We start from the raw sequence: 23,408 nt of genomic DNA on the forward strand, positions 1-23,408 counted from the left end.
TTTTAAATCAAGTTGTCATAATCCAAAGGCAAGCTCCAACTTTAATAACAAACACCCAGTGTTATGACATTTTACCTTTTCCAACTATTTATGTAGGCACAAATATTGTGTTTAAATTTTAAACTATGCAGTTAACATAAAACAGTCCACTCACTTACACAGAGTAAAAATAAAGCGAGTTATGCCAGTGCTGTTTCCCTTTTAGGCCTCATTCTTTAAATAGATCATTCATTCAACAAAGGTCTGCTAGGCGCTCGGTGTCAGACACTGAGTTTGGCATGGCTCACCCTAAAATGAACCAGAAGCTGTCCTTGTGTTCTGAGCACCAGAGGGAAACAGCCGGAAAACCCTGGGAGCCGCTTTTACACTGACCTGTGTTCCGCCATCTCTGATATCTCAAAGGAGAGCTCTCAGAACTGATTTGCATTCCCTTTTCATTCTCCACCCAGCCCTGTTCCTTTGGATCAAGCTGTAGTGGGGTCTAGAAGCTGTACCTCTGGCGTATGGTTTTTCAGCAGTTTTAGGAACTTCGGCTGTGAAACGCAGAAATGAAAGTTGTGGACACAGCCGTACTTCACAGGATTTCCCCCAAAGAAAGATCACATGTGTGATACTCAGGGCTTGGCATCCCGACTCTTCATCCCACACTCAGATGGCAATTGGATTTTAACAAGGAGTGGGGTTTGTGGTTTGGGAAATATGGCATTTTTACTGCCTTGGGTCATATTTGAAATAGTTGCAGGCATTTAAAATAGCGTAATGTTATTTTTTCCCTTGTCTTCAAAACAAACCCAGTAAGCTTTTATAAGTCCTAACAACAAGCATAAAATTGGGACATTGGAAAACCCACGAGCAGGGATTGGGACACTCCATTCTCCCCCAAGAGGGGTGTTTGGATTTGGGTGCGGAGGATCATAAGCCTCTTGGGGGTCCACCTGACCTTGAATGACTTTGGGATCCTGAGGAAGGGACCAGGGCTCCGGTGACAGTAGAACCGGACACCCCCACCCCCACCCCCACCCCCATGGCTCTCCCGTCATTCTTCAGGGCAATGATAGAAGTATGTACAGGGGCTTTGGGATTTTTTTTTCTAGCCAATTTTACTCTGGAAATTCCTTTGAAAGAAAAAATAAAAAGAATCCGGAGACTCATATTTATTTAAGCGACCAATTCCCAAAACCCATTGCCCTGGAATTCTGTCCCATGGGCATTGCTGTCTGGGGCCTTTTCCTGCCAAAGGGCCTCAGGTAGGGGCAAACGCTAAAATGAAGATGTGAACTGGCCTTGGATGCAAGGGTACCCAGCTTTCTGCTTATTAGAAAAATTATTAGAAAAATGAAAGGTAATCAGTCTTTGCCCAGAAGGAAATATGTAAGCCGTATATGTATATATATATATATATATACACACACACATACAGGTATACATATATATGAAAAATAAAGGTGTAGTTATATAGTGAACATAAAAGTGAATATTTATTGAGCATCTAGTAGACCGTACCTCAATTAATCCACATAAGAATGCTATGAGATGTGTGCTATTATTATCCCAATTTTACTGAAGGAGTAAACAGGGAGGTTAAGTAACTTGCGCAAGGTTACACAGCTCGGAGGCAGTGGAGCTGGGACTTGCATTTAAGCAGCTGGATGTAGGGAAGGAGTTTCTGTTGTCATTATTCATCCTGGACCTGTCTGTCAAGCCCACGTCCATATTAGAAATCTTAAAAACCTGACGGCGAAGGAGAGTGTTCGATGGCTTTCCTTTTGATGTTCGGTATTAAAGAAAAAAAAAAGATAACTCCAATTCTCAGATGTGAAAGATATAAGAAAATAAAATAGATCAAGAATGAATGAAACCAAGTTTTCCCCATCTCAACCCTACTGCATCCTCCCCCAAAGAGCAAAAGAAGCAAGAAAAAGAAGGGGAAAAAGCCCTTGATTTGTCCCTACTTTTTGAGATCATCTTTGCAAACTTTTAAATGTCTGGTATTAAGAGTGTAAGAAGAAACAACGCAAAACAGTTTTTGAAGCCAACTAGAAAGCAGCAAAACCCAGCAAGTGGTGAGCTGCGCAGGGCGGCTGCTGGCGGCTGTGCCGGAGTGTGGGAGAATCCTGTCTGGGAGAAGGACACGGGAAACCTCTCAGCATCCCGGGATAAAAGACTTGAGAAGAAAGGAGCCTCTCAATGAATGGTGCTCAAAATGGGCTGGAAAACAGGGGAAATGGGCCCTCTCAATGAAAAGCCAAGAAAGTGTCTTTTTTGTTGATTCTCTCACTGCAGAGTGCTGCTTCCCCCCACTCCCCCTCCCTGACCCCTTCCCCAGCTCATCTCCCTGGGCTCAGAGAAAAGGCTTCTTGTTGTAATCCCATCTGCCTGCTGCTCATCCACATTCTTTTATCTCTGCCCAGGGCTGGCAGTTGGGAAGAGGTTTCAGATGCCAGAAATTTGGGGTTTCACATTGAATCTTTCCAAGATGGGCATCTGAGAAATGTCAGTTTACATCAAAATTACCTTCTCTAGCTGATAGCCCGAAAGCTGTCCTTCCCTGGCAAGGTCGGGAAATAATTCTCTTTTCAGGATCGCGCCAATACAAACTCCAGTCCGCATTTGGGATGATTGATCTGACTTAAAGAGACAGGGACCACTTCAGTTTTACACGAAAAGATTTAATCTTAAATTAAAGATGGAAAGTTAGTCATGTTTCTTTTTTAATAGTGCTTGGTGTAATAAGGAATATTGTACTGTAACAAATACCGTACTGTAAGAACAGGGTTTGTGGATATGGTTATAGAGAGCAATTGGGAGCTAAGTTAAAAAATCACCAATAGATAACACCTCTCGTGGTTGGCAAGGAAAAAGGGTAATGGGAGTGGGGAGGGAGGTAAGAGGAAAAGGAGTGAAAGAAGAATCTCTTCGAGAAATGTCACTGATCTTTAGAAAGTTCTGAAACAAAGGAAGCAAAGCATTGTTTGGGATAGAGGATGAGGCCCTTTACTTAATGTTAGAAAGCACAGGAGAAACTGGGAGAAAGTCTGATTTTTTAACCCTGCAGGAAATCTCTGCTCAAAATAATAATTTCAAGCAGTGATACATCTATCCTAAAGATTGGATTCTGGCCATGATGCAGAGGGAAATTCAGGTGCAGAGATGGACAGAGCTGTTTTGACTCTACAGTGTGGGTGTCCGCGTGGAATGCTGCCAGCTCCTTAGTTCCGGGTCTAAAGACAGAGCAAGGCATCCGAAGGCAATAAAGGACCTGGTCCCACACGGTGAATCCTGTTTGCTGCCTGCTCCCTCTTCCATGGTTGTCCTTTGTCAGGTGGATTTTTATCTAGGGGTGAGTATGGGAGGTGAGAGGGTTGGAAGAGGAAGGGGTTAGGAGATGGGGGTTGGGAGGGCTGGGGAGGTGGAGGTGGGTGGGAAGTAAACAATAAAACCCCTGCGGTGGCTGGGTGTGGCCACCCTAACTGCCACCTTAAGGTGATGGGCTTGAAGTTTAGCACAAAGATTCTATTAGGTTATCAAGCCCCTGGCAGTCCTCTTCCCTCCCCCATTTTTTTTTTTCTTCCTTTGTAGAGAACTAAGCACATACCTTCAGGTCATCTTGTTTTTCCTTTCAGCAATATTCTCTAGTCCCTGAAGCTGGGAAGGTCGTTCTAAAATAAAAGTGAGACCCTAACACTCTGGCTAAAAACCCTGCAAAGGATTGCCCATCATCCTCAGGACATGGTGCAATCCAACCCGTGACTCAAGTGCAAGGGGACTGCTATCATCCAAAGAAAGACATTTCTAAAAGTAAAAGTGAGTGCAGTAGAAATTACGCCAGGGCAACGGATATATACAGAGGCTGTCCCAAGCAAATCAAGACGTGGAGTCATGTGACCCCATGACTGGAGTCACAGACCCCAAACGCCCTGTGCTATCTGACCCCTGTCCGCCTCCTCGGCCTCTTTTCATCTCCCTCAACCCTCTGCTCTCTGCTCCATCCAGGGTGGATTCCTTTTGTTCCATGTGCCTTGTCTCACTTCAGGGCCTTGATCCATCCTTCCTGATGCACTTTCCCTCAGAGTCCTGCTCTGCCCAGGGAAGCTCTCTGTGGGTACCATGACCATACTGGACCCCTTGTTTCATGTCCCAAGGACCAGAGGAGACAATCAAAATACGTAATCACTGCTGGGTAATGAATCAATGAACAAATGGATGCAAAAAATGAATAATCATCTCCCTTTGTCTTAGTTAGCTAGGGATGCTATAAAAAAATAGCATATTGGGTAGCGTAAGCAACAGAAATTAATTTTCTCACAGTTCTGGAGGCTAGAAGTCCAAGATCAGGGTGCCAGCATGGTTGGGTTCTGGTGAGAACCCTTTTCCTGGCTTGCAGACAGGCACCTTCTCACTGTGTCCTCATGTGATGGAGAAAGCAAGAGCGAGCTCTCTGGTTTCTTCTAATAAGGGCACTAATCTCATCATGGGGGATCCACCCTCATGACCTCATACAAACCTAATTCCCTCCCAAAGGCCACATCTCCAAATACCCTTAGGGCTTCAACATGTGAATTTTGACGGGGACACAATTCACTCGATAGCACCCTGTATTTCTCTACATAAATTAAACTATATATTAAACAAATGTACTTATTGAGTGATATATTGCAGTACAAATTTCTCCAGTAATTTCAAAGTTACTTCTTAAAAACTATTTTGAAGTAATTATAGATTCACAGGCAGTTGCAAAAATAATACAGAGACGCCTGTGTTCCCTTCTTGGAGTTCCCTCCCATGGTAACATGTTACCAAACTCCAGTACAAAATCAAAGCCGGGGCACTGGTATTGGTGCAATTCACAGAACTTTTTCAGATTTCACCAGTCTATGCACTTTGGAAATTTCTTTGAAAGAAAAAATGAAAATAATCCAGAGACTCATATTTATTTAAGTGACCAATTCCCAAAACCCACTGCCCTGGAATTCTGTCCCGCGAGCAGACAGTTTGTGGGTGGAGAGTACGTGTGTGTAGCTTTTTTTTTAAAGTATAATTTCTACTTTATTTTCTTCCCAGGGAACAGTATTTCTTTATTCTTGAAGGACTTAGCTCTTTACATGGGCTTTGGTGGAGGTCGTGGGGCAGCACCCGCAGGTCTAAATCGGGGTGGAGGTGTTTGGTCCTTCCGGGCTTCCCGAGAACGATTCCTGACTACCGTGCTGTGAATGGCACAAATCACGCAGTAATGCAGTTTCACATACAGCTTGGGAAGCACATAGGCGTCAAAAACACTCGCTTCAGAAATGTCCCTGACGGCTGTGGCCTCTACGATGTTCTGAATGACGAACTTCTTAATGGCCTTATCCTTGGGCACACAACGGGCACAGCTGGTACAGCGAATACGCTGCACGTGGCCGCAGCCCTTTTTGGCACGACCATTGTTCCTTCTTTTCTTGGTCATCTTGGAAGCGAGGAGGCGAAAGAGCTGTGTGTAGCTTTATGCAATTATACCACATGTGTAGATTCACTTAACTACCACCTCTATCAAAGCACAGGACTATTCCAGCACCACAAAGGTGTCTTGTGTTCTCCCTTTTATAGTAAGAGTCAGTTGATTTCTTCACCACTCCCACCGTGTCCCCAATTCTCGCAAGCACGAATTTGTTTTCCATCTCTGTAATTTTGTCATTTCGAGAATGTAGTGTCAGTGGAATCAAACAGTATGTAATTTATTTAAAAATCACACAATTGGTATTGACATACACATACTACTAGATATAAAATGGATAACTAATAAGAACCTACTGTATAGTACAGGGAACTCTCTTCAATTCTCTGTAATGACCTATATGGGAAAAGAAAGAGTGGATATACGTATATGCATAACTGACTCTGCTGTACAGCAGAAACTAACACAACACTGTAAATCAGCTGTACTCCAATAAAAAAGAAGGATGCTATCAAAGGAAAAAAAATAAAATAAACTCGCACAGTATGTCACCTGAATTTTAAAAATAGTTGGTGTGGTGTGATCTCTGATGTGGACGCCACTCGCTAAATGTGTCCCTTCTGGGCTATGATTTGACAGAGGAATCCGCATTGATGTTTTCCAACAACTTCCCCGTTACATCAATAGTGGTGAGGTACCACCACTGGCCTGTTTTCTTTTGGTGAGGAACGCTACCTGCACATTCAGGTGGAGCGTGTTTGTGGATTCCAGAGCTTCCCATGTGGTCAGGAGAACCTCTGACAACAGTGGCACCTCCCAAGTCCCTTGTCTTGCTAGCTGTTCCCCATCCCCAGAGTAGCAGATGGGCACTGTAACGCCACTCCAGGTCCTGTTCAGGCCCTGGACATCTCTGGATTACAGAAAGAAACTTATACCATTCACCAATCGGCATAGAAATTATTTCACCACTTTAACAATCTTCAGTTGTACATTCCTTTTTTTCTTTTTTGCACAGGCTCTGGACGCACAGGCTCAGCGGCCATGGCTCATGGGCCCAGCCGCTCCACAGCATGTGGGATCTTCCCGGACCGGGGCATGAACCCGTGTCCCCTGCATCGGCAGGCGGACTCTCAACCACTGCGTCACCAGGGAAGCCCACATTCTTATTAAATATGACCTTTTTAATGTCCTTTTCCATGTCTGTCCTCTAAGCTCCGTGAAGTCGGGTGCCTCCTTGTACTTGTCATGTCACCAGCACCCACCTCCATTGTCAGTGCCTAAAAGTCACACAAAGCACTTTTGCTGAATGAATAAGTGGGAACCTGTTTTGTGAATGGCGTGTTGAATCGAAACTGATTTCTCTTGAGAAGAGACTATTCATTCCTTTCCCCAAAGATGCTTTCCCCTCAAATTCCACTGGAATTTTTTTTTTTTTTTATATCAAGAAAAAGGGGAATGTGCCAGCAGCTGCTAGTCTAAATGACCTAGTTATGGCGTTCACAATGCCTCCTGCCCTCCTGACTATTTTGAAATAAGCACAGGAAATTACGTAAATTGGCAATAAGAGTCCAACAGTTGGGATCGGGGAGGTATGCATATTTGCTTTTCCAATTTTCTGCTCCCCTACCAAGCGAACACATGGAGCTTTGACCTTCCATATGTTTTTAATGCGTGTCGGAGATAAATGTTGCAACAAGTTGGAAGCAACAGGTTGAGTGCTCCCCCCGCCCTCCCTTACTCCATCTGAAGCTGCTTCAAGCAGGCTGTGGACCTGAGGGAGAGAGAGAACAACCTCCCACAGCACTAGGCCTCAGAAAGTTCTGGACTCCTATCCTCTTGAGTCATTTGTTCTGGAAATTCTCCTTGACTTGCGGGATTGGATTAGTGAACCCTCGCCCCCAGCACCCTGTGTTGGACCTCTCCCGGCACCATTACGCTGTAGGGAATTCAGTCTGTCTCCCACATCTGGTTATAAACCCAAGGGAGACTAGGGCCGTGTGCGTTTTCTTCTCCACCTTGTTCCCAGCGTATTATCTCATGCAGGGTAGGGGCGCAGTATTTGTCAGATGAATGAATGGATGATGAAAAGGGAAACGGGAGCGTTACTCAGAGCTTTAAGACAGTCTAAAAACCACCGGGACTTCTGGCACTCATATGATCTGGTTCTTATTGCAAGAATCAGCAGAGACCATTGTCACGCATCCTATAATTCAGTGGTTCTCAACTCTGTGCATTAGAATCACCGGGAGGATTTGTGCAAGGACAGATTGCCGGGCCCAGAGTTTCTGATTCCGTTTGTCAGGGGTGGGCCTTGAGATCTGCATGTCTAACACGTTTCCCGGTGATGCTGACGTTGCTGCTCTGGGACCACAGTGTGAGAACCACTTCGATAATAAACAGGGGAACTGTGCTGTAACTGTATTACTTTTTTTTTTTTTTTTTTTTTGTGGTACACGGGCCTCTCACTGCTGTGGCCTCTCCCGTTGCGGAGCACAGGCTCCGGACGCGCAGGCTCAGCGGCCATGGCTCACGGGCCCAGCCGCTCTGCGGCGTGCGGGATCCTCCCGGACCGGGGCACGAACCCGTGTCCCCGGCATCGGCAGGCGGACCCTCAACCACTGCGCCACCAGGGAAGCCCTGCATTACTTTTAACAATTAGATTTGCACTGCAGGATTTTAAAAAATGGCAGCATGGCTACTTATGATGGAAAATCAGCCTTATTAGCTGAAGTGTGATTCAAAGGACTTAGGAATCTGTATCTTTGACCATGTGGTAGACAGAGAGATGAGCCTTTCAGCAACATGCATTCCATATTTAAAAGGCATGTGGAGAAAAGAGCATGGGCTTCAGAGCCAGTGGGACCTGACTTTGAATTTCACTTCACTGCCGATCGGCTAGGAGACCTTGGGCAAGTTAACGTGCTGTCTTAGGGTCTCAGAATATCCATCTGGAAGGTGGGGTTAGTAAAAGACTTTTCAAAGTTGCTAGAAGAAAGAGTAAAAAACAGAAAATACCCCTTCCTAGTCAAAGATTAACTGGATTATGAGACTAAAAGTATTCAATTTGTATAGCAGGGGATATAATGCTTTTTTTTGTTGCTAAAAATCTATTTTATTTTATTTTACTTTTATATCTTTATTGGATTATAATTGCTTTACAATGGTGTGTTAGTTTCTGCTGTACAACAAAGTGAGTCAGCTATGCATATACATATATCCCCACATTCCCTCCCTCGCACTCTCCCTCTCCCACCCCTCTGGGTCCTCACAAAGCACCGCGCTGATCTCCCTGTGCTATGCAGCAGCTTCCCACTAGCCATCCATTTCACATTTGGTAGTGTAGATATGTTAATGCTACTCTCTCACTTCGTCCCAGATTCCCCTTCCCCTCATGTGTCCTGAAGTCCGTTCTCTACGTCTGCATCTTCATTCCTGCCCTGCCACTAGAAGTTATTTGGCTCCTGAGTTTTAGGTAGCAAGGATTTTATTGGAAAATTTATCTCAACTTATTTGGTTATTGAGCTTAGATAGTGAGAGTTTAGATAGAGAAGGATATTTGTACAAGTAAAGAGACTTTTTATAGAGTAGGTGCTCAAAAAATGATAGGTACATAGGTATACCTCAGAGATATTGTGGAGTTGGCGCCAGACCACCACATTTTTTTTTTTTTTTTGCGGTACGCGGGCCTCTCACTGTTGGGGCCTCTCCCGTTGCGGAGCACAGGCTCCGGACGCGCAGGCTCAGCGGCCATGGCTCACGGGCCCAGCCGCTCAGCGGCATGTGGGACCTTCCCAGACCGGGGCACGAACCCGTGTCCCCTGCATCGGCAGGCGGACTCTCAACCACTGCGCCACCAGGGAAGCCCAATCCACCACATTAAAATGAGTGTTGTGATAAAGCAAGTCACACAGATTTTTTGGTTTCCCAGTGCATATAAAAGTTGTATTTACAATATACCGTAGTCTACTAAGTATGCATTAAGTCTAAAACCAAAAAATAACATACCTTAATTTAAAAATACCTTGTTGCTAAAAAATGCTAACCATCCTCTGAGCCTTCAGTGAGTCATAGTGATAACATCAAAGATCACTGATTGCAGATCACCAAAACAAATACAATAATAATTAAAAAGTTTGAAATATTGCAAGAGTCACCAAAATGTGAAACCAAGACCCGAAGTGAGCAAATGCTGTTGGAAAAAATGGAGCCCATGGGCTTGTTTGTTGCAGGGTTGCCACAAACCTTCAGTTTGTAAGAAATGCAATCACTGTGAAATGAAATAAAGCAAAGTGCAATAAAACGATATATGCCTGTAATAGAAAACTGAATGCAAGAGAATAATGTATGCATAAGAAAGTGGATAAATCATATGGGGAAGATCTTCATTACCTGAGTATTCATTATTTAAGAACCTGCAGGTAGCAAGTTGTGAACAGAAGCTGAGATCATGGTAGCATGGAAAATATCCACCAATGACACAACTGTTTCAAAATTAGTTTCTACTCAAATCCTTCCTTAGCATCTATTTTGCTCACTAGGTCATAGTCTTAGCTGGTTCCCCTAGCTGTCCGTCGGGTGCCCACCTAACAAACAAGCAAACACGATGAAAATCTACTGGAAAGTGAACAGTAAATCTTACAAATAGCACAAGATTTCACAAAGTTGATGAAAAAATGTTAGAAAACTATTTGAGTCATGTAGAAAGAAGGATCTAGCAGAGTTAGACAAATGTACACCTGAAGAAGAAAAAATCCAAAACGATGATGTTTTAGTGTTTTCAAAAGATAATTATTTGGCTATCAAAGGATTGTGAGAGGCCCTGAGGAAATGAAGAAGCTCCCAAGTATTTTTGCACGGTGAACTCTCTTTTTGATAAAACTGCTAAAGTCAAACAGGAAGGGATGCGACTGTATTAATGTTAGCATATATTTTGTCAGAAACATGATGTCAAAAAAAACCCTCACATGATTCGTGCTTTTTGTAAGAATCACTATATACAATTATGACCCCAGTCAAGGATCCGCAAACTATAGCTTGAGGACCAAATCTGGCTCACCACCTGATTTTGTAAATAAATATTGGAGCACAGCAATGCCATTGGTTTACTTATTGTCCATGGCTGCTTATACACTACAGTTGAAGCCTTGAGTAGCCACAGAAGAGACCTCATTGCCCACAAAGCCCAAAATACTATCTGGCCCTTTACAGAAAAAATTTGCTGACTCCTGACCTAACTTTTCTTTTCCAAATAAACTCTTCCTCTTTATTTTTACTTTTATTTTTTAAAGACTCTTCTAATAACCACCCCCCAACTCTTTACAATGGCATTTTGATTTCCAAGTTGATTTAGTCTAGATGATGCCCGCCACACCCCCGCTTCTCCTCCCCAAAGTATCCTTAGCTGATGAGGCCTCTCTGTAATTCAAGGCAAAACATGACTGTTCATAAAGATAAATCATTGCTGGTTCCTAATTTAAGAGGGCTCGAAACCAGACTAACACTGTTTGAATCGCAGTACTATACTTCCTAGCTGTGTGAGCAAGCTTTTCGACGGCTGGGTCTCAGTTTCCTCCTCTGTCAAATGGAGATAACAGCATTAACCTTGCTCAGTTAGTGAACTAAAACAAGATAGTGAAGGTCAGGTTCTTACCCCATCCCTGGCACACCGTACGCACACACAACGGTAGCTGTTGTGATTTCTATGGGACTAATTTCTCTCTGGTTTGGAACGGCAATTTACGCAGCCTGGATCCTGAGCTCTGAGTTCCTGCAGGCATTCTCTGTGTTGCTTGCTGTAGGCCCCCCTCTAGCACACCGGTTTTATAAAGCCCTGCTAGGAGTGGAAGCAAGTCTTTACCAAGCCAACCAGTCTGTTCTGTTGGAAAGAGTAAGGGATGAGTGAAGAATTTGTCTTCACTTTTAAAGGTGTTTCCTTTAGTCAATGGATGTCATAAATAATCTGCAGCAGCAGCTGGGAAGAAACTTTTCACAACAAGTCGACTCCAGCAGGGAGAGTCAGCCCAACACAGCTTGCATATAAATACTCCCAGATGCTCTGACTTCAAGAGGGGCGGCATTTTGTCATCAGGAGAAGTGGACAAACATGACAGCGGTACAGCAGTGATGGTAATGAGGGTGGTAATCAACAGGCCAGGGGAGAGCAAGATGATTTCCTGACTAGATCATGGATGAGGAACAATACTGGCTTTATTCCTCCAGACCTCGTCCTAGTTTGCAATACTTGCAGGAACAATCCTCGTTATGCTGTCCTGGTAAGCAGCTTCAAAATCAACATCCCGCGATCCCACCTCTTTGTATTCATGCCTTTGTGTAACCCCCTGCCCCTGAGTGTGGAAGTGGAGCTAGTGACTTGCTTCTAACCAACGGCAAAGATGATGGGACATGACTTCTGCAATTAGGTTACAAATGTGTCTAGCGTCCGTCTTGCCAGCAGACTCTCTCTACTGCCCTCTCACCTTGTTCTTTTTCATGAAACAAGCTGCCACAGGGAGAGACCCGCATGTCAAGGAACTAAGGCCCAACAACCCTCCGGGAACCGAATCCTGCCGACAACCATGGACATGAGTGCAGAAGCAGATGCTTCACCAGTTGAGCCTTCAGATGAAACCCCAGTCCTGCCTGACATTTTGATTCTAGCTGTGAGCCACCCCGAAGCAGAAGGCTCAATTCAGGCACGCCCAGATTCCTGACCCACGCTAACTGTGGGATAATAAACACGGGTTCTCTGAAGCCACTGTGTTTTAGGGTAGTTTGTTATTCAGCAGTAGATTACTAATACAGATTTCATTCTTAAAGTTAAAAAGTAAATGAATGTACATTTCTGCTGAGGGTTGGCGATGAGTTAGATTGTCACTTGGTGGGTTTTCTCTTAGTCTGAATTCATCTAACACTGTGTCAATAGATTAATCTGCCTGAGGCATACCTCTGATATTGCTATTCCCCTGTTTAAAAACCTTCATTGACTTTCACTGACGGAAGGAAAGAAGGTCTACTTTTCCAGGTGGTGTTCAAGGCTTCCCTGTGTATCTGTTTTCTACCAGCTGCTAGAAGGATCTTCCTAAAACACCAATTAGCACATGTCACTCTTGCACGTAAAACTCTTTGTTGGAGTCCTGCTACCAACCAGATTAAATCTGTGTCCCACAACATGGCAATCAAGGCTTGCCAGGATCCGACTCCCCTACCTTTCTGCCTCACACTTAATGCTCAGCAACACAGAACGGATTGTCCTATGCAGCCAGCCCGTGCATTGTGCCATCTCCTATCCCCTTCTCTCCTCCCCCCATCTTCAAGCACTTGCTTTCTCTTACCCTCCACTGCCTTTCTCCTCTCTGGAAAGTTTATACTTAAAGATTCAGCTCTGATGATCTGTGTAATCAAGAGGAAAAACAAAGAACCCCAAACACACTCGCTTGTTTGGATCTGCATAGATGGTCTTTGGAAGGATCCAGAAGAAACCAGTTGTTGTCCTGGGGGTGAGGTGGGGTGGGTATTCAGTAGACTTGAGGGATAGAGGTTGAGAGAGAGAATTTTCACAGTATATCCTTCGGTATCTCTGTAATTTTCTAGCATATGAATATATTGACCTATTCAAGCACCAAATAAAACAATTACAAGGAAGGAAAAAACATTAATTTCTTGACTCATCCTTGCTGAGAAGCCTTCCCTGATTTTCTCAAACTGAGTTAATTGTGGGATGACTTGCTTATGTATCTGTCAACCCCTCTAAGTATCTGAGTTCCTAGGATCATCCCTTATTCATTCTTTATCCCTGTCCCCCACTGTCTAGTGCAGTGCCTGCTACTTCATGGTTCCTCAAAATAGCTGAGGAATAAAAGAGCTATACTTCCTCACCACTCCCCAGGCAGACTGAACTAGTAACTCCCTCCCTGTGGGCTCTGGACTTTCCTGCCTCTGGGCTGTGGCCGCTACCGTTCCCTCTGCCTACATTTTCTTTTCCCCCACTATCTCATTTTTGAATTCTCCTTATCTTTCGAGGGCCAGCTCAGATCTCACCACAGGAAGTCATCTTCTCTTTCTCTGATGTCCTATAGCATGACTGAGGATTTTTATAACTTTTCCTTTTATATCCAGGGTTGGCAAACTACAGCCTGTGGGCCATCTCTGGCCCATGCCTGTTTCTGTAAATAAGGATGCCCATTCTTTTACGTATTACCTTTGGCTACTTTCCTTCACAATGGCAGAGTTGAGTAGTCCCAACAGAGACCCCAAAGGCCTGCAAAGCCAAAGATATTTACTATCTAGCCCTTTACAGGAAAAGCTTGTTGACCTCTGATTTATAACTTATTTATGTCTATAGACTCTTCTGCTCATTAAGACCCAAACTTGGACACAGAACTCTGTGTTGGATCCAGCCAAATTCATTACCCTGGCAAAAGGCTGCCCACTCCCCCTCAGAGCCTGCTAAGGACAATCCCATGGAGACCTTCCCTACCCCCAGAGCTCTGCACATCCTTTCCTGTCTCAGGTTGGAATGTGCTCTCCCACCCTGCCTGGAACTCAGCTCACCCCTGAATGGTTTCCTATTGCTCTCCTAGTCACACCCAAGTTCTCTGATCAGAGAGGCCTTCCTGGACTACCTGATCTAGGTAGTACCACTGCTAGTCTCTGTTGCAACGCTGGGCATTCTTACGTGAGAGTACTGCAAACTGTAATTATTTTTATTTATTAAATTTTCTCTCTCTCCTAGTGGACCATGAGCTCCTTAGGGTAGGTTCCGTATCTATCTAGTTTCCCCACTGTATTTGCAGTGTCTCGAACAGTGGCTGTCACACACTGGGTAAGGACTGTAGGAAATACTACTTATTGACTGACTAAACAGATGAATAAATGAATACGTCTTCATCTCCATCAAAGTGACTACCTGAGTGTTTAATAGGCACTCAAAACTATTTGTTGAATGAATGAATAATGTAAGAGAGGACGTTTAATCATGATAACACTAACAGATGAAAGTAACTCATTGCATGGTTCTCTTGACCTTTTAATATCAGCTCGTGGAAAAGAACAGCTTCCTTCAGCTTCATTTAAATTATTCAGGATAAAGGAAAGGAAGTAGGCTCTCGAGGGACACACTAGAATATCCTCTGATCATGTGTGTGTGCGTGAGAGAGAGAAAGAGAGAGAGAGAGAGAGAGAGAGAGAGAGAGAGAGAGAGACATCAGCCTGTAGGTCTAGCTCTCAGTCAAGCTGCTGTCCACAGGCTGGGGGGACAGGGGAATGGACACCACAAATACGTTGCCAGTGGACTGCAAAATCTGTTTTTCCTCAAAACCAGCAGTTCAGAAGTTGGAATACTCATTCAGTATGGTTTATAAAGCAATGCTCTTTGGGATCATTAAACTGATGCATGCATTGCAAAGAATTTAAAAGCTAAAGAAACTGTAAACAAGAAAATAAAAATTACCCTTAATCTCACCATCATGGTTGTCTATTTTTTTCTTACTTACTGTATTTGTGTTTTAGATTCCTTCCCTACCTCCCTTTCTCCTTTCTCTCTCTCTCGCTGTCTCTGTCTGTCTGCGTCTCTCTCTCTCTCTCTCTCTCTCTCACACACACACACACACACACACACACACACACACACACACACACACACACACACAGGGGATCCATTTAGCATTCTATCCTGAACATTATCTCTTTAACATTAATTGTGTTTTGCACCTCAATTATGCCTCTATAAAAAACAAGACAAATTAAATGTGTTTTGTCAACATTAAAAAAAACTGTATACTATTCCAGTTAATCTACCCCAATCACTTGTATCAGTTGTATTTATTTATTGCTACTAACAGTCTACAACTAATACATAATTCTACAATGAACAAGTTTAGTAACTTTGCAGTTCCTTTAAGTAGGTTTACAGGTGTGGCATTATTGGCTAAAAGAGTATAGAATTTTAAAATATTGTGGACAGGTACAGCCATATTAATTGTGTGGGAATGACACAGGGCCACAGTCTTAACTCCATTCATGTCTATTTTACCACACCCTTGTCATGGATTTTCACCAAAATGATTACATTGTTAACACATAATACTTTTATATTTCATTAGAGAATATTAATTAAAACATATTTACCATTTATAGCTCTTTTTCTATAAATTTATTTTCCCTATTCACGTATGTCTTTTGGAGCTTAAAAATTCAATCAAATTTATAACAATTATTGATATCATCTACGTGCTTGATTATACTTCCAATCAGAGGTAATATTTTAAGTATAATATACAAGAGTCGTTGCATGTACATAAGCAAGCTGGAATACACGACCAAAATCAAAGTTTCTACATTAACAGCTCACTTACCCTTGGCTGATTTACTGATCCATTGGAACTCTCTGGAGTATGGAGCACCTGGATAGAAACAAAAGAATGGATCTGAGAAGCCCAGACGAGGATCCAGGACCAGGCTCTAAGACAACGATCCTCAAGGTCTGGTGCAAAGCCAAAACACAACAACGTTACCTGGTGGAGGTTGCGCCTTACCCCACGCTCGCCAAATCAGATGATCTTGTTGTCAAAGCCCAAGAATCTGCCTTTTAACAAGGATCCTGCAATTTAGGAATGGCTTTCTTCTTTTCCCTGACTCAGTTGTGCTTTACCCCCCGTCTAGTGGGCCTGATATGGTACACGTATTCTGAGCAAGATGGCCCTTATTCACACAGAATCCTGACAAGGGGGACTTGCCACAAGACACGTTTTTCCTCTTTGGATACGAGATCCTGACTATACTCAGAGAAGGACCATGTGCCCTAGAAATATAGGTGAATACAATACCCGAAGGATAATCTTTGGTTTGAGAATCTATGAAGATGATATCGACTCCCCTCCTCCTGCCCATGAGCAAGGCTGGTCGTTGACTTAGGGGTGGAGCCCCACTGGGGTGGGGGTTGGAGTGGGGTGTGATGGGTAAGCAGAGCTCCTACAGTAAGGTGGAGACAAACCCTGGATAAGAAGCCAAAGGCTGGCTGGAGGAAAGAGGAGACAAAGCCCCAGAGAAATTCTGTGAGTAATATAGGCAGAGGGAAAGCGTTTTTCTGAGCAATATTCTTCAAACGTTGCTGCTCACGTGACCCCTAAAATGTTTCTGGAACATTATTTATCCCTCACCTGTGTTATTATGACAATTACTTTTATTTGTACTTAATTGGTCAAAACAACAAATATATTATAAATATTATAAATTTTGGTAAGTAATTACAAAACACAAGAATTAAAATTTTAATGGAAGTGTGTATCTTAAATGAGATTGAGCTTTTCTCTCCTATTAACTCTGGAATATTTCTTATTGTCCAAATGAGATAGAATTCAGCATCAATTTCACTCCTTTTTTTCCCCCTTTTAATCACAATTGTAAGTACTGAAAAACCGTTCACATAAGTAGATGGAAATGGAAAGAGTTTTGTTACACCAACATCACTCAATTCTTTTTATTTATTTATTAATTTTTGGCTGCTTTGGGTTTTCGGTGCTGTGTGCAGGCTTTCTCTAGTTGCGGCGAGCAGGGTCTACTCTTCGTTGCGGTGTGCGGGCTTCTCACTGCGGTGACTTCTCTTGTTGCAGAGCATGGGCTCTAGGTGCGTGGGCTTCAGTAGTTGTGGCTCACGGGCTCAGGTGCTCCGTGGCATGCGGGATCCTCCTGGGCCAGGGATCGAACCCGTGTCCCCTGCATTGGCAGGCAGATTCTCAACAACTGCACCACGAGGGAAGTCCCCACTCAATTCTTTAAACTCTTCCCAGTTATTTGTCAGAAATTATACGGTGATCTATCATCAAAAATTATTTGTAATGCTCTACCAACTGACAACTCCATCAGATCCTTCTTCAAGTTTGTTGAAAGCAAAGAATTGAGAAGGGTTTGTAACCCAATCACTAATTTTCTCAACACTATCAGCTAGATTTTGAGTCACTCCTTTGTTTGGAGTCCTGGATTTTTTTACCCTGGGGGAACGCATCACAGTAAGATTCAGATGGGTGAGAGGTGGGCCTGTCTTTGATAAAAGGGGAAAAAGGCAGCCGTGAAAGGGGAAGTGGGAGAGGGGACCAGCTGGGGCCCATGGCACAAGCCCAGGTACCTCCTTCTCTTTGTGTCTGTGGTGTGCTGGAGTAGGTGTCCCCAGGAGTTTGCAGTTTGAAGCTCTGGCAGGAGAACCAGCATGCCACACACATGTTCTCAGAGCAGTTTTAGATGCATCTAGAAAGGAGCTGACAATCTGGAAATTATTCCTTTAAAACTATTCGTGCAAAGTTGCCCTTAAAAATCTTTGTGGCAAGTATCCGAGAAATAACAGATTCCAGCAAGAATCATCAATGGAGGCTAGAACTGGTGCGGAACAGGACAAAGTATCTCCCCACAAAACATAACTTATCACTAAATACAAAATACTTATAAATTAGAGAAAGTGGCAAACACTATATATGGACAAGTAGTGGGTCCCTATGGATAGAATGCCCTGAGAAAAGCAGAGCATCATTTCTCTGATATTTCCACCTGAAAAGCATACCCTGAACCTCATCTTGGGGAAACATTTAGACAAACCCAAGTGGAGGGATGTTCTACAGAGTAATTGGCCTGTACTCTTCAAAAATGTCCAGACACAAAAGGTGAGGGAGTACTGAGGAACTGTCCCAAATGGAAGGACACTAAAAAGATTTGAAAGCTAAATGCACCACGTGACCACGATTGGATCTGGACCTGTAAAGGACATTATCGGGTTAATGGGTGAAATGCAAAAGAGGTCTGTGGATTAGAAAGCATGATTGTTTCCTGGCTGTACTATGACTATGTAGGAGAGGGCCCTTAGTTTTAGGAAAGAGACAGTGGCGTATTAAGGGATAACAGGTGTCATCTCTGCAGGGTACTTTTTTATGGCTCTGGAAAAATGTAAGTACACATATTCAGGGAGGGATAACTAAAACATGAGGAACCTGAATGAAGAGTATGCAGGAACTCACTGTACTACTGTTGAAGTTTTTCTGAAAGTTTGAATTCCTGTTTTATTTTATTTTATGGCTGCACTGTGCAGCTTGCGAGATCTTAGTTCCCCGACTAGGGATTGAACTCTCGTCCACAGCAGTGAAAGCACGGGGTCTTAATTGCTAGACTGCCAGAGAATTCCCTGAAATTATTTTAAAATAAATCATTAAAAAGTCTTACTTTCTTGGGGGACTGCAATCCCCCAGTTTGGAGATCATCATTCCTTTTAGAAGCCCCATAGACAAAGATAAAGGCTTTAGGAGTCCAAAGCCGGTGTGGACACACACAAAAGGATTCATTAAAAATAAGGAGGTCCTCACTGTGTAGCAGGAGTAAAATATGCAAAGATATGTGATGAGTCTCAAAGAAGGGGGAGTAGAGAAGTTCCTTTGCACATGGGTAATGAGATTTTATATTTATGCAAAGGGTGTGTGTGTGTGAAGAAAGGTTGAAAAACGCTGCTACAGACATTACCAGGACACCCCCAAATCTTACAGGCATAAGACAGAGACAAAGGATAGGTCATAGCATCTGATGTCCATCTCTGGTATTTTTCATTGATTAAAATGATGATAACTCTTCAGTATAGCCAAGGGAGTAACCTCCATCCTGATCAGGAGTGGATTCTTCTAGTGTGTGTCCAACCATGATATGATCTGATCTCAGAGGGCTGTTGCATGAGGTGATGTGCATTTCTTTTTTTCTTTTTTTTTTTTTTTTTTTGCGGTACGCGGGCCTCTCACTGCTGTGGCCTCTCCCGTTGCGGAGCACAGGCTCCGGATGCGCAGGCCCAGTGGCCATGGCTCACGGGCCTAGCCGCTCCGCGGCACGTGGGATCTTCCCGGACCGGGGCACGAACCCGTGTCCCCTGCATCGGCAGGCGGACTCTCAACCACTGCGCCACCAGGGAAGCCCTGATGTGCATTTCTTGATTCTTGGTCCTTACCATGAAATATTTGCCTCTAAGACTTTATCAGTTGATTTCTGTTAACAGCTTTGCTTCCTTCTCATTGACTTGGCAAACAATGGTTATTGTTGTACCATGTCGTAGTTCTCTTTCTAACTACAGTCTCTGTTTCTGTCTAGATCCTTGACCTCAATATTTTCTCCGCTGCAATGACTTGGAATGTTACTGTTTAAATAAGAGACGGCAAGTTGGCTTTATCTCACCAACTGATTGGTAATAGGCCTCTTGGAGTCGTCCACTAGGTAGGATTTTGAAACTTTTTCTGGGCTCAGTGGGAGAGCGCGCCATGATTGATGAATGATGTTTGCTATGGCCTCTGAAAGCAATACAATGTTATGTTTGGTATGTGGGGTAAGCAGCCTCTGTGGGAGTCCCTATTGATCCCCCTCCTGGTATTCTTCTCCTTGAGAGTGCGTGGGACCTAGTGACTTGCTTGGAACCAATAGAATACAGCAAAGGTGATGGAATGTCACCTCTGTGATTAGGTTACAGAACACTGTGACCTCCATTTTGCTGGAAGATGCTCTCTTGCTGGCTTTGATGAAGCAAGCCAGCTGCCTTCTTGGAAAGGCTCATGTAATGAGGAACTGGGGGTGGCTTCCAGACAACAGCCAGCAGAGAACTGAAGGTCTCAGTCCAACAGTCCTTGAGGAAATGAATCCTGCCTTCAGATGAGACCTCAGCTTTGGCTCACACTTTGATTGGCAGCCAAGTCAGACACCCTGAAGAAGAGGATCCCACTAAGTGGGCTGGATTCCTAACCCACAGAAACTGTACGATAATAAATGTGTGTTCTTCCAAGCTGGTAAGTTTCAGGGTAATTTATTATGCGGCAATAGATAACCAATATACCGTGTATGTGCCAGCCTTCCTTTAGTCACTTTATGCACATTATTGAGGAACAGAAAGATAGTAGGCACGGTAGCAAGCAGCAAGAAACTAGCTGAATTTAAGGGAGGAAGTACAAACATTACCAAGATTGATCACAAGAACTCAAGACCCAGCAATCAGAGTGGCAAGGCAAACTGTTCTCGAGAACCCAGCCAACTCTGAATTCAACTATTTTGCCACCTAATTCAAAGAAGTTCACAACAGTCTTTATTTCTCTTATCCTGGCACGTCAGTGTGATTCCCTCTTTTTCTCTCTTCTTCACCAGAACAGAGGCTTTATAAGGACAGACACTCTGTCTTTCCTGTTTATTGTGCACCTGGCACAGTACCTGGCACATATAAGGCTTCAATAACTATGTATTGAATAAATAAATGTTTATGTTTCCTTGAATGTCAATAAGTCACAAAATATTGCCACACGTTTGAGAAAAATATGCACCGAAATCGTTATAATAAAGATTTTTTTAGCCCGTAAAGGAAGCAAGTCTTAGTATCTTGACAATTCACTCATTTAAGGCATCTAATTCCCTGATAATGTCAGTTAAATGGAACCTTACTGTAATAAGTACCATTAATTATTCATGGCTAACACAGTGCTCAAGGTCAAGTGAAATCTGATGGAAAAATCTCTTCACTGAGGAAAAATCACTTGCTGGTTGCTATCGCAACTTTCACAGCCACTGTATACAGCTTCTCACCTTCCAGCATGTTCAACAGGGACCAGAGCCACTAAGTTCATTTTATGGAAAATAAGGCGATTTCTTTTATCTGACTGCATGTTTCTCTGCTGTTAGGCATTTCCTTATTCTTGTAAAGGATATTATTTTTGTCTTTGAACTATTATAAAGAGAGAGCAGGAAATCAGTTATGGTAGGACAGAGGCAGAATAAATGAAAAATAGATTATCTGTGAAAAAGAAACATAGAAAGCAAGTATTACCAAACTTCTGAGATGAAGCTCTGAACTGCCAAGTATAAGGCAACCAATATAAAATCCAGAACCTACACTACAGGGATGAGTTTAGCATTAGCTTGCCCGGCAAAATGGCAAATGGTGGTGCTATCTTTATTCACTGAGAACCAGAAATGGCATTTAGGTTTCTCCTGTTGATCTGTGTTGAGAAGGATTCTGAGGCCCAGTGGAGGAGTCCTATGATGGATTAATGACAGTACAGAGTCTAGAGCAGATGTGTTAATAAGTGCATTTACAAGTCTTAGATTTCTCTAACGTAATGCAATTTCAGGGTAAATTGTGACTCAGTGAAACCCAATTATGATTTCTTTTTTAAAAAATTGCAATACTATGACCAGTCATCTTTCCAAATTCAAGGAACTTAAAAAAAAACAACAAACTTTGCTCTTCTACCTTAGACTTGGCTTAAACTTACTTTCAACAGGTTATTTTTGCTTAGGGAAGGATTTAATTCTCTAAAATATCATCAGGTTTCCCATGAAGGAAAAACAAAGCCCACAAAAAAATGAATCATTTTTCAAAGGTGACAGAATCCCCTGATGCCTCTGCCTTACGTGTTTGCATTTCACCGTGAAGCAATAACTACATGTCCACTGGCGATCTGCTTTAATCTTAAGATAAATAAAACCTGCTGGAGCAGAAATTGGGAACAGGATGGTCAGAGGGTAAACAGTATTGAGAGTACTCTGTTCTCACATCGCACACGATTTCCTTGGGGCATCTAGCCCTGCGCTAACTTAAATCAGTGCACCGAGCCTTTAGAAATGTCTATGAGACAAAATAAACTGAAAAAGCTTTCCAACATGCTCATCAAACTCATAATATGTAGACTGCATAAAGGCAGTGTGTATTTTTAGATAGCCTTTGCCGGTAAAACCCTTTTCCCTCACTCCATTTTGAAATCTGAGGTAGTCTGACACCTTGAGAGCAGGACCACAGGTTCCTACCATTTGGCAATTCTACGCATTACCTGGACTCTGTTTCCTCCAGTTGCCACTAAATGCATTAGCTGCGTGGGGCCTTCTACTCCTTCCCCTCAAATATAAGGTGAGGAGTAAATACCTTCTCCAAGGACCTGCCTTCTCCTAATCACTATGTACTCGTCACTGAGCTTGCTGAACTTTCATTCATTCATTCATTCATTCACACATAAATTTAATAGAAATGTAGTGAGAGCCTAGTGATACCAGTGAGGTGCTGAAGATAAAAGGGTAGGGAAAAGAATAGGGTTGCTACCTTCATGGATGGTATACTCTAGTAAGGAAGACAGAAAATAAACAAGTAAATGAATAATGATACATTTAGTGTTACCAAGGAAATAAATAAGGGACTGAGAAAGAGGAGAGTAGAAAGGGATTTCTCTTTCTAGCCTCTTGGTAGACTAGATGTTCGCAGAAGTCCCTCTCAGTAAAGTACAATGATTTTAATGCTCAGTAAAATACTCAAGACATTTTAAGAAATGCATGGCTTTCTGTGCAGGAGAGTAAGGAACTGTGTGGAGGCAAGAAGTGACCAGAAAACAAGAATCATCAGGGGACAGGTAGCTCTGGAGTTGCCATTTGCCTTACGCGTAAACTGTTATCTCTGGTCGCTGAAATCCTGGGTTTGAATGAGTCACATGTAGGGGATAAGAGGAGGAGCAAAGGACTGAGCAGAGGTTGGATTCATGGGGCTCTACATTAAGGCCAGGAGACAAAAGGGCAACAGTCTTAGTGAGTGAAATGAAAAATCAAACCAAACCCTTGGCCATGACAGAAACACTGGGGGTACAGTACCTGCCTCTACCTTGACTTTGGGTGAAGAAAAAAGATCACAGAATCCCTTTAGAATTCTTTACTATAAGCCTCTGGTAAGAGCGTTTGCAGGTTTGGGGTTGGAATCCATGATATCAACAAACAACCTCAAACCAGAAATGTAATTTTAGGTAGTTCTAAAGGTGGCTGGGAGAAGAAAAAAATCTCAAATCCTCGGCGCGGAAACGCAATCAGATGTCAAACCCAGGTCTCAAAGAAAATCAAGAAAGTGACATTCACAGTCAAAACCAATACAAACATTAGGAAACAAAGTCATCATGTATATAAAGAGAAACAAGACTACATATATAATTCCTCAACTAGTCAG

General features: G+C 43.1%; 2 protein-coding genes across 3 annotated transcripts in view; both read right to left on the bottom strand.

The window, feature by feature from the left end:
- Window positions 1-23,408, bottom strand: part of LOC307193288 (uncharacterized protein) — a 365,942-nt gene that overhangs the window by 72,623 nt on the left and 269,911 nt on the right. For both annotated transcript variants that reach the window (XM_079935026.1, XM_079935025.1), the window contains one exon: window positions 15,787-15,834. In XM_079935026.1, the coding sequence (XP_079791152.1) occupies window positions 15,787-15,834 (48 nt within the window). The remainder of the gene's footprint in view (window positions 1-15,786; window positions 15,835-23,408) is intronic.
- On the bottom strand, window positions 4,753-6,729 carry LOC307193210 (small ribosomal subunit protein eS26-like). The gene has a single exon (XM_079934852.1). The coding sequence runs from the start codon at window positions 5,444-5,446 to the stop codon at window positions 5,099-5,101; it is 348 nt and encodes a 115-aa protein (XP_079790978.1). The 5' UTR covers window positions 5,447-6,729; the 3' UTR covers window positions 4,753-5,098.

The sequence above is a fragment of the Stenella coeruleoalba genome, assembly GCF_951394435.1.
Source record: "Stenella coeruleoalba genome assembly, chromosome: 10".
In the NCBI taxonomy this organism is placed as follows: Eukaryota; Metazoa; Chordata; class Mammalia; order Artiodactyla; family Delphinidae; genus Stenella; species Stenella coeruleoalba.

What these genes read in the sequence shown, in the direction of transcription:
- LOC307193210 (XM_079934852.1), bottom strand. Translation starts at nt 5,446, where the DNA reads ATGACCAAGAAAAGAAGGAACAATGGTCGTGCCAAAAAGGGCTGCGGC.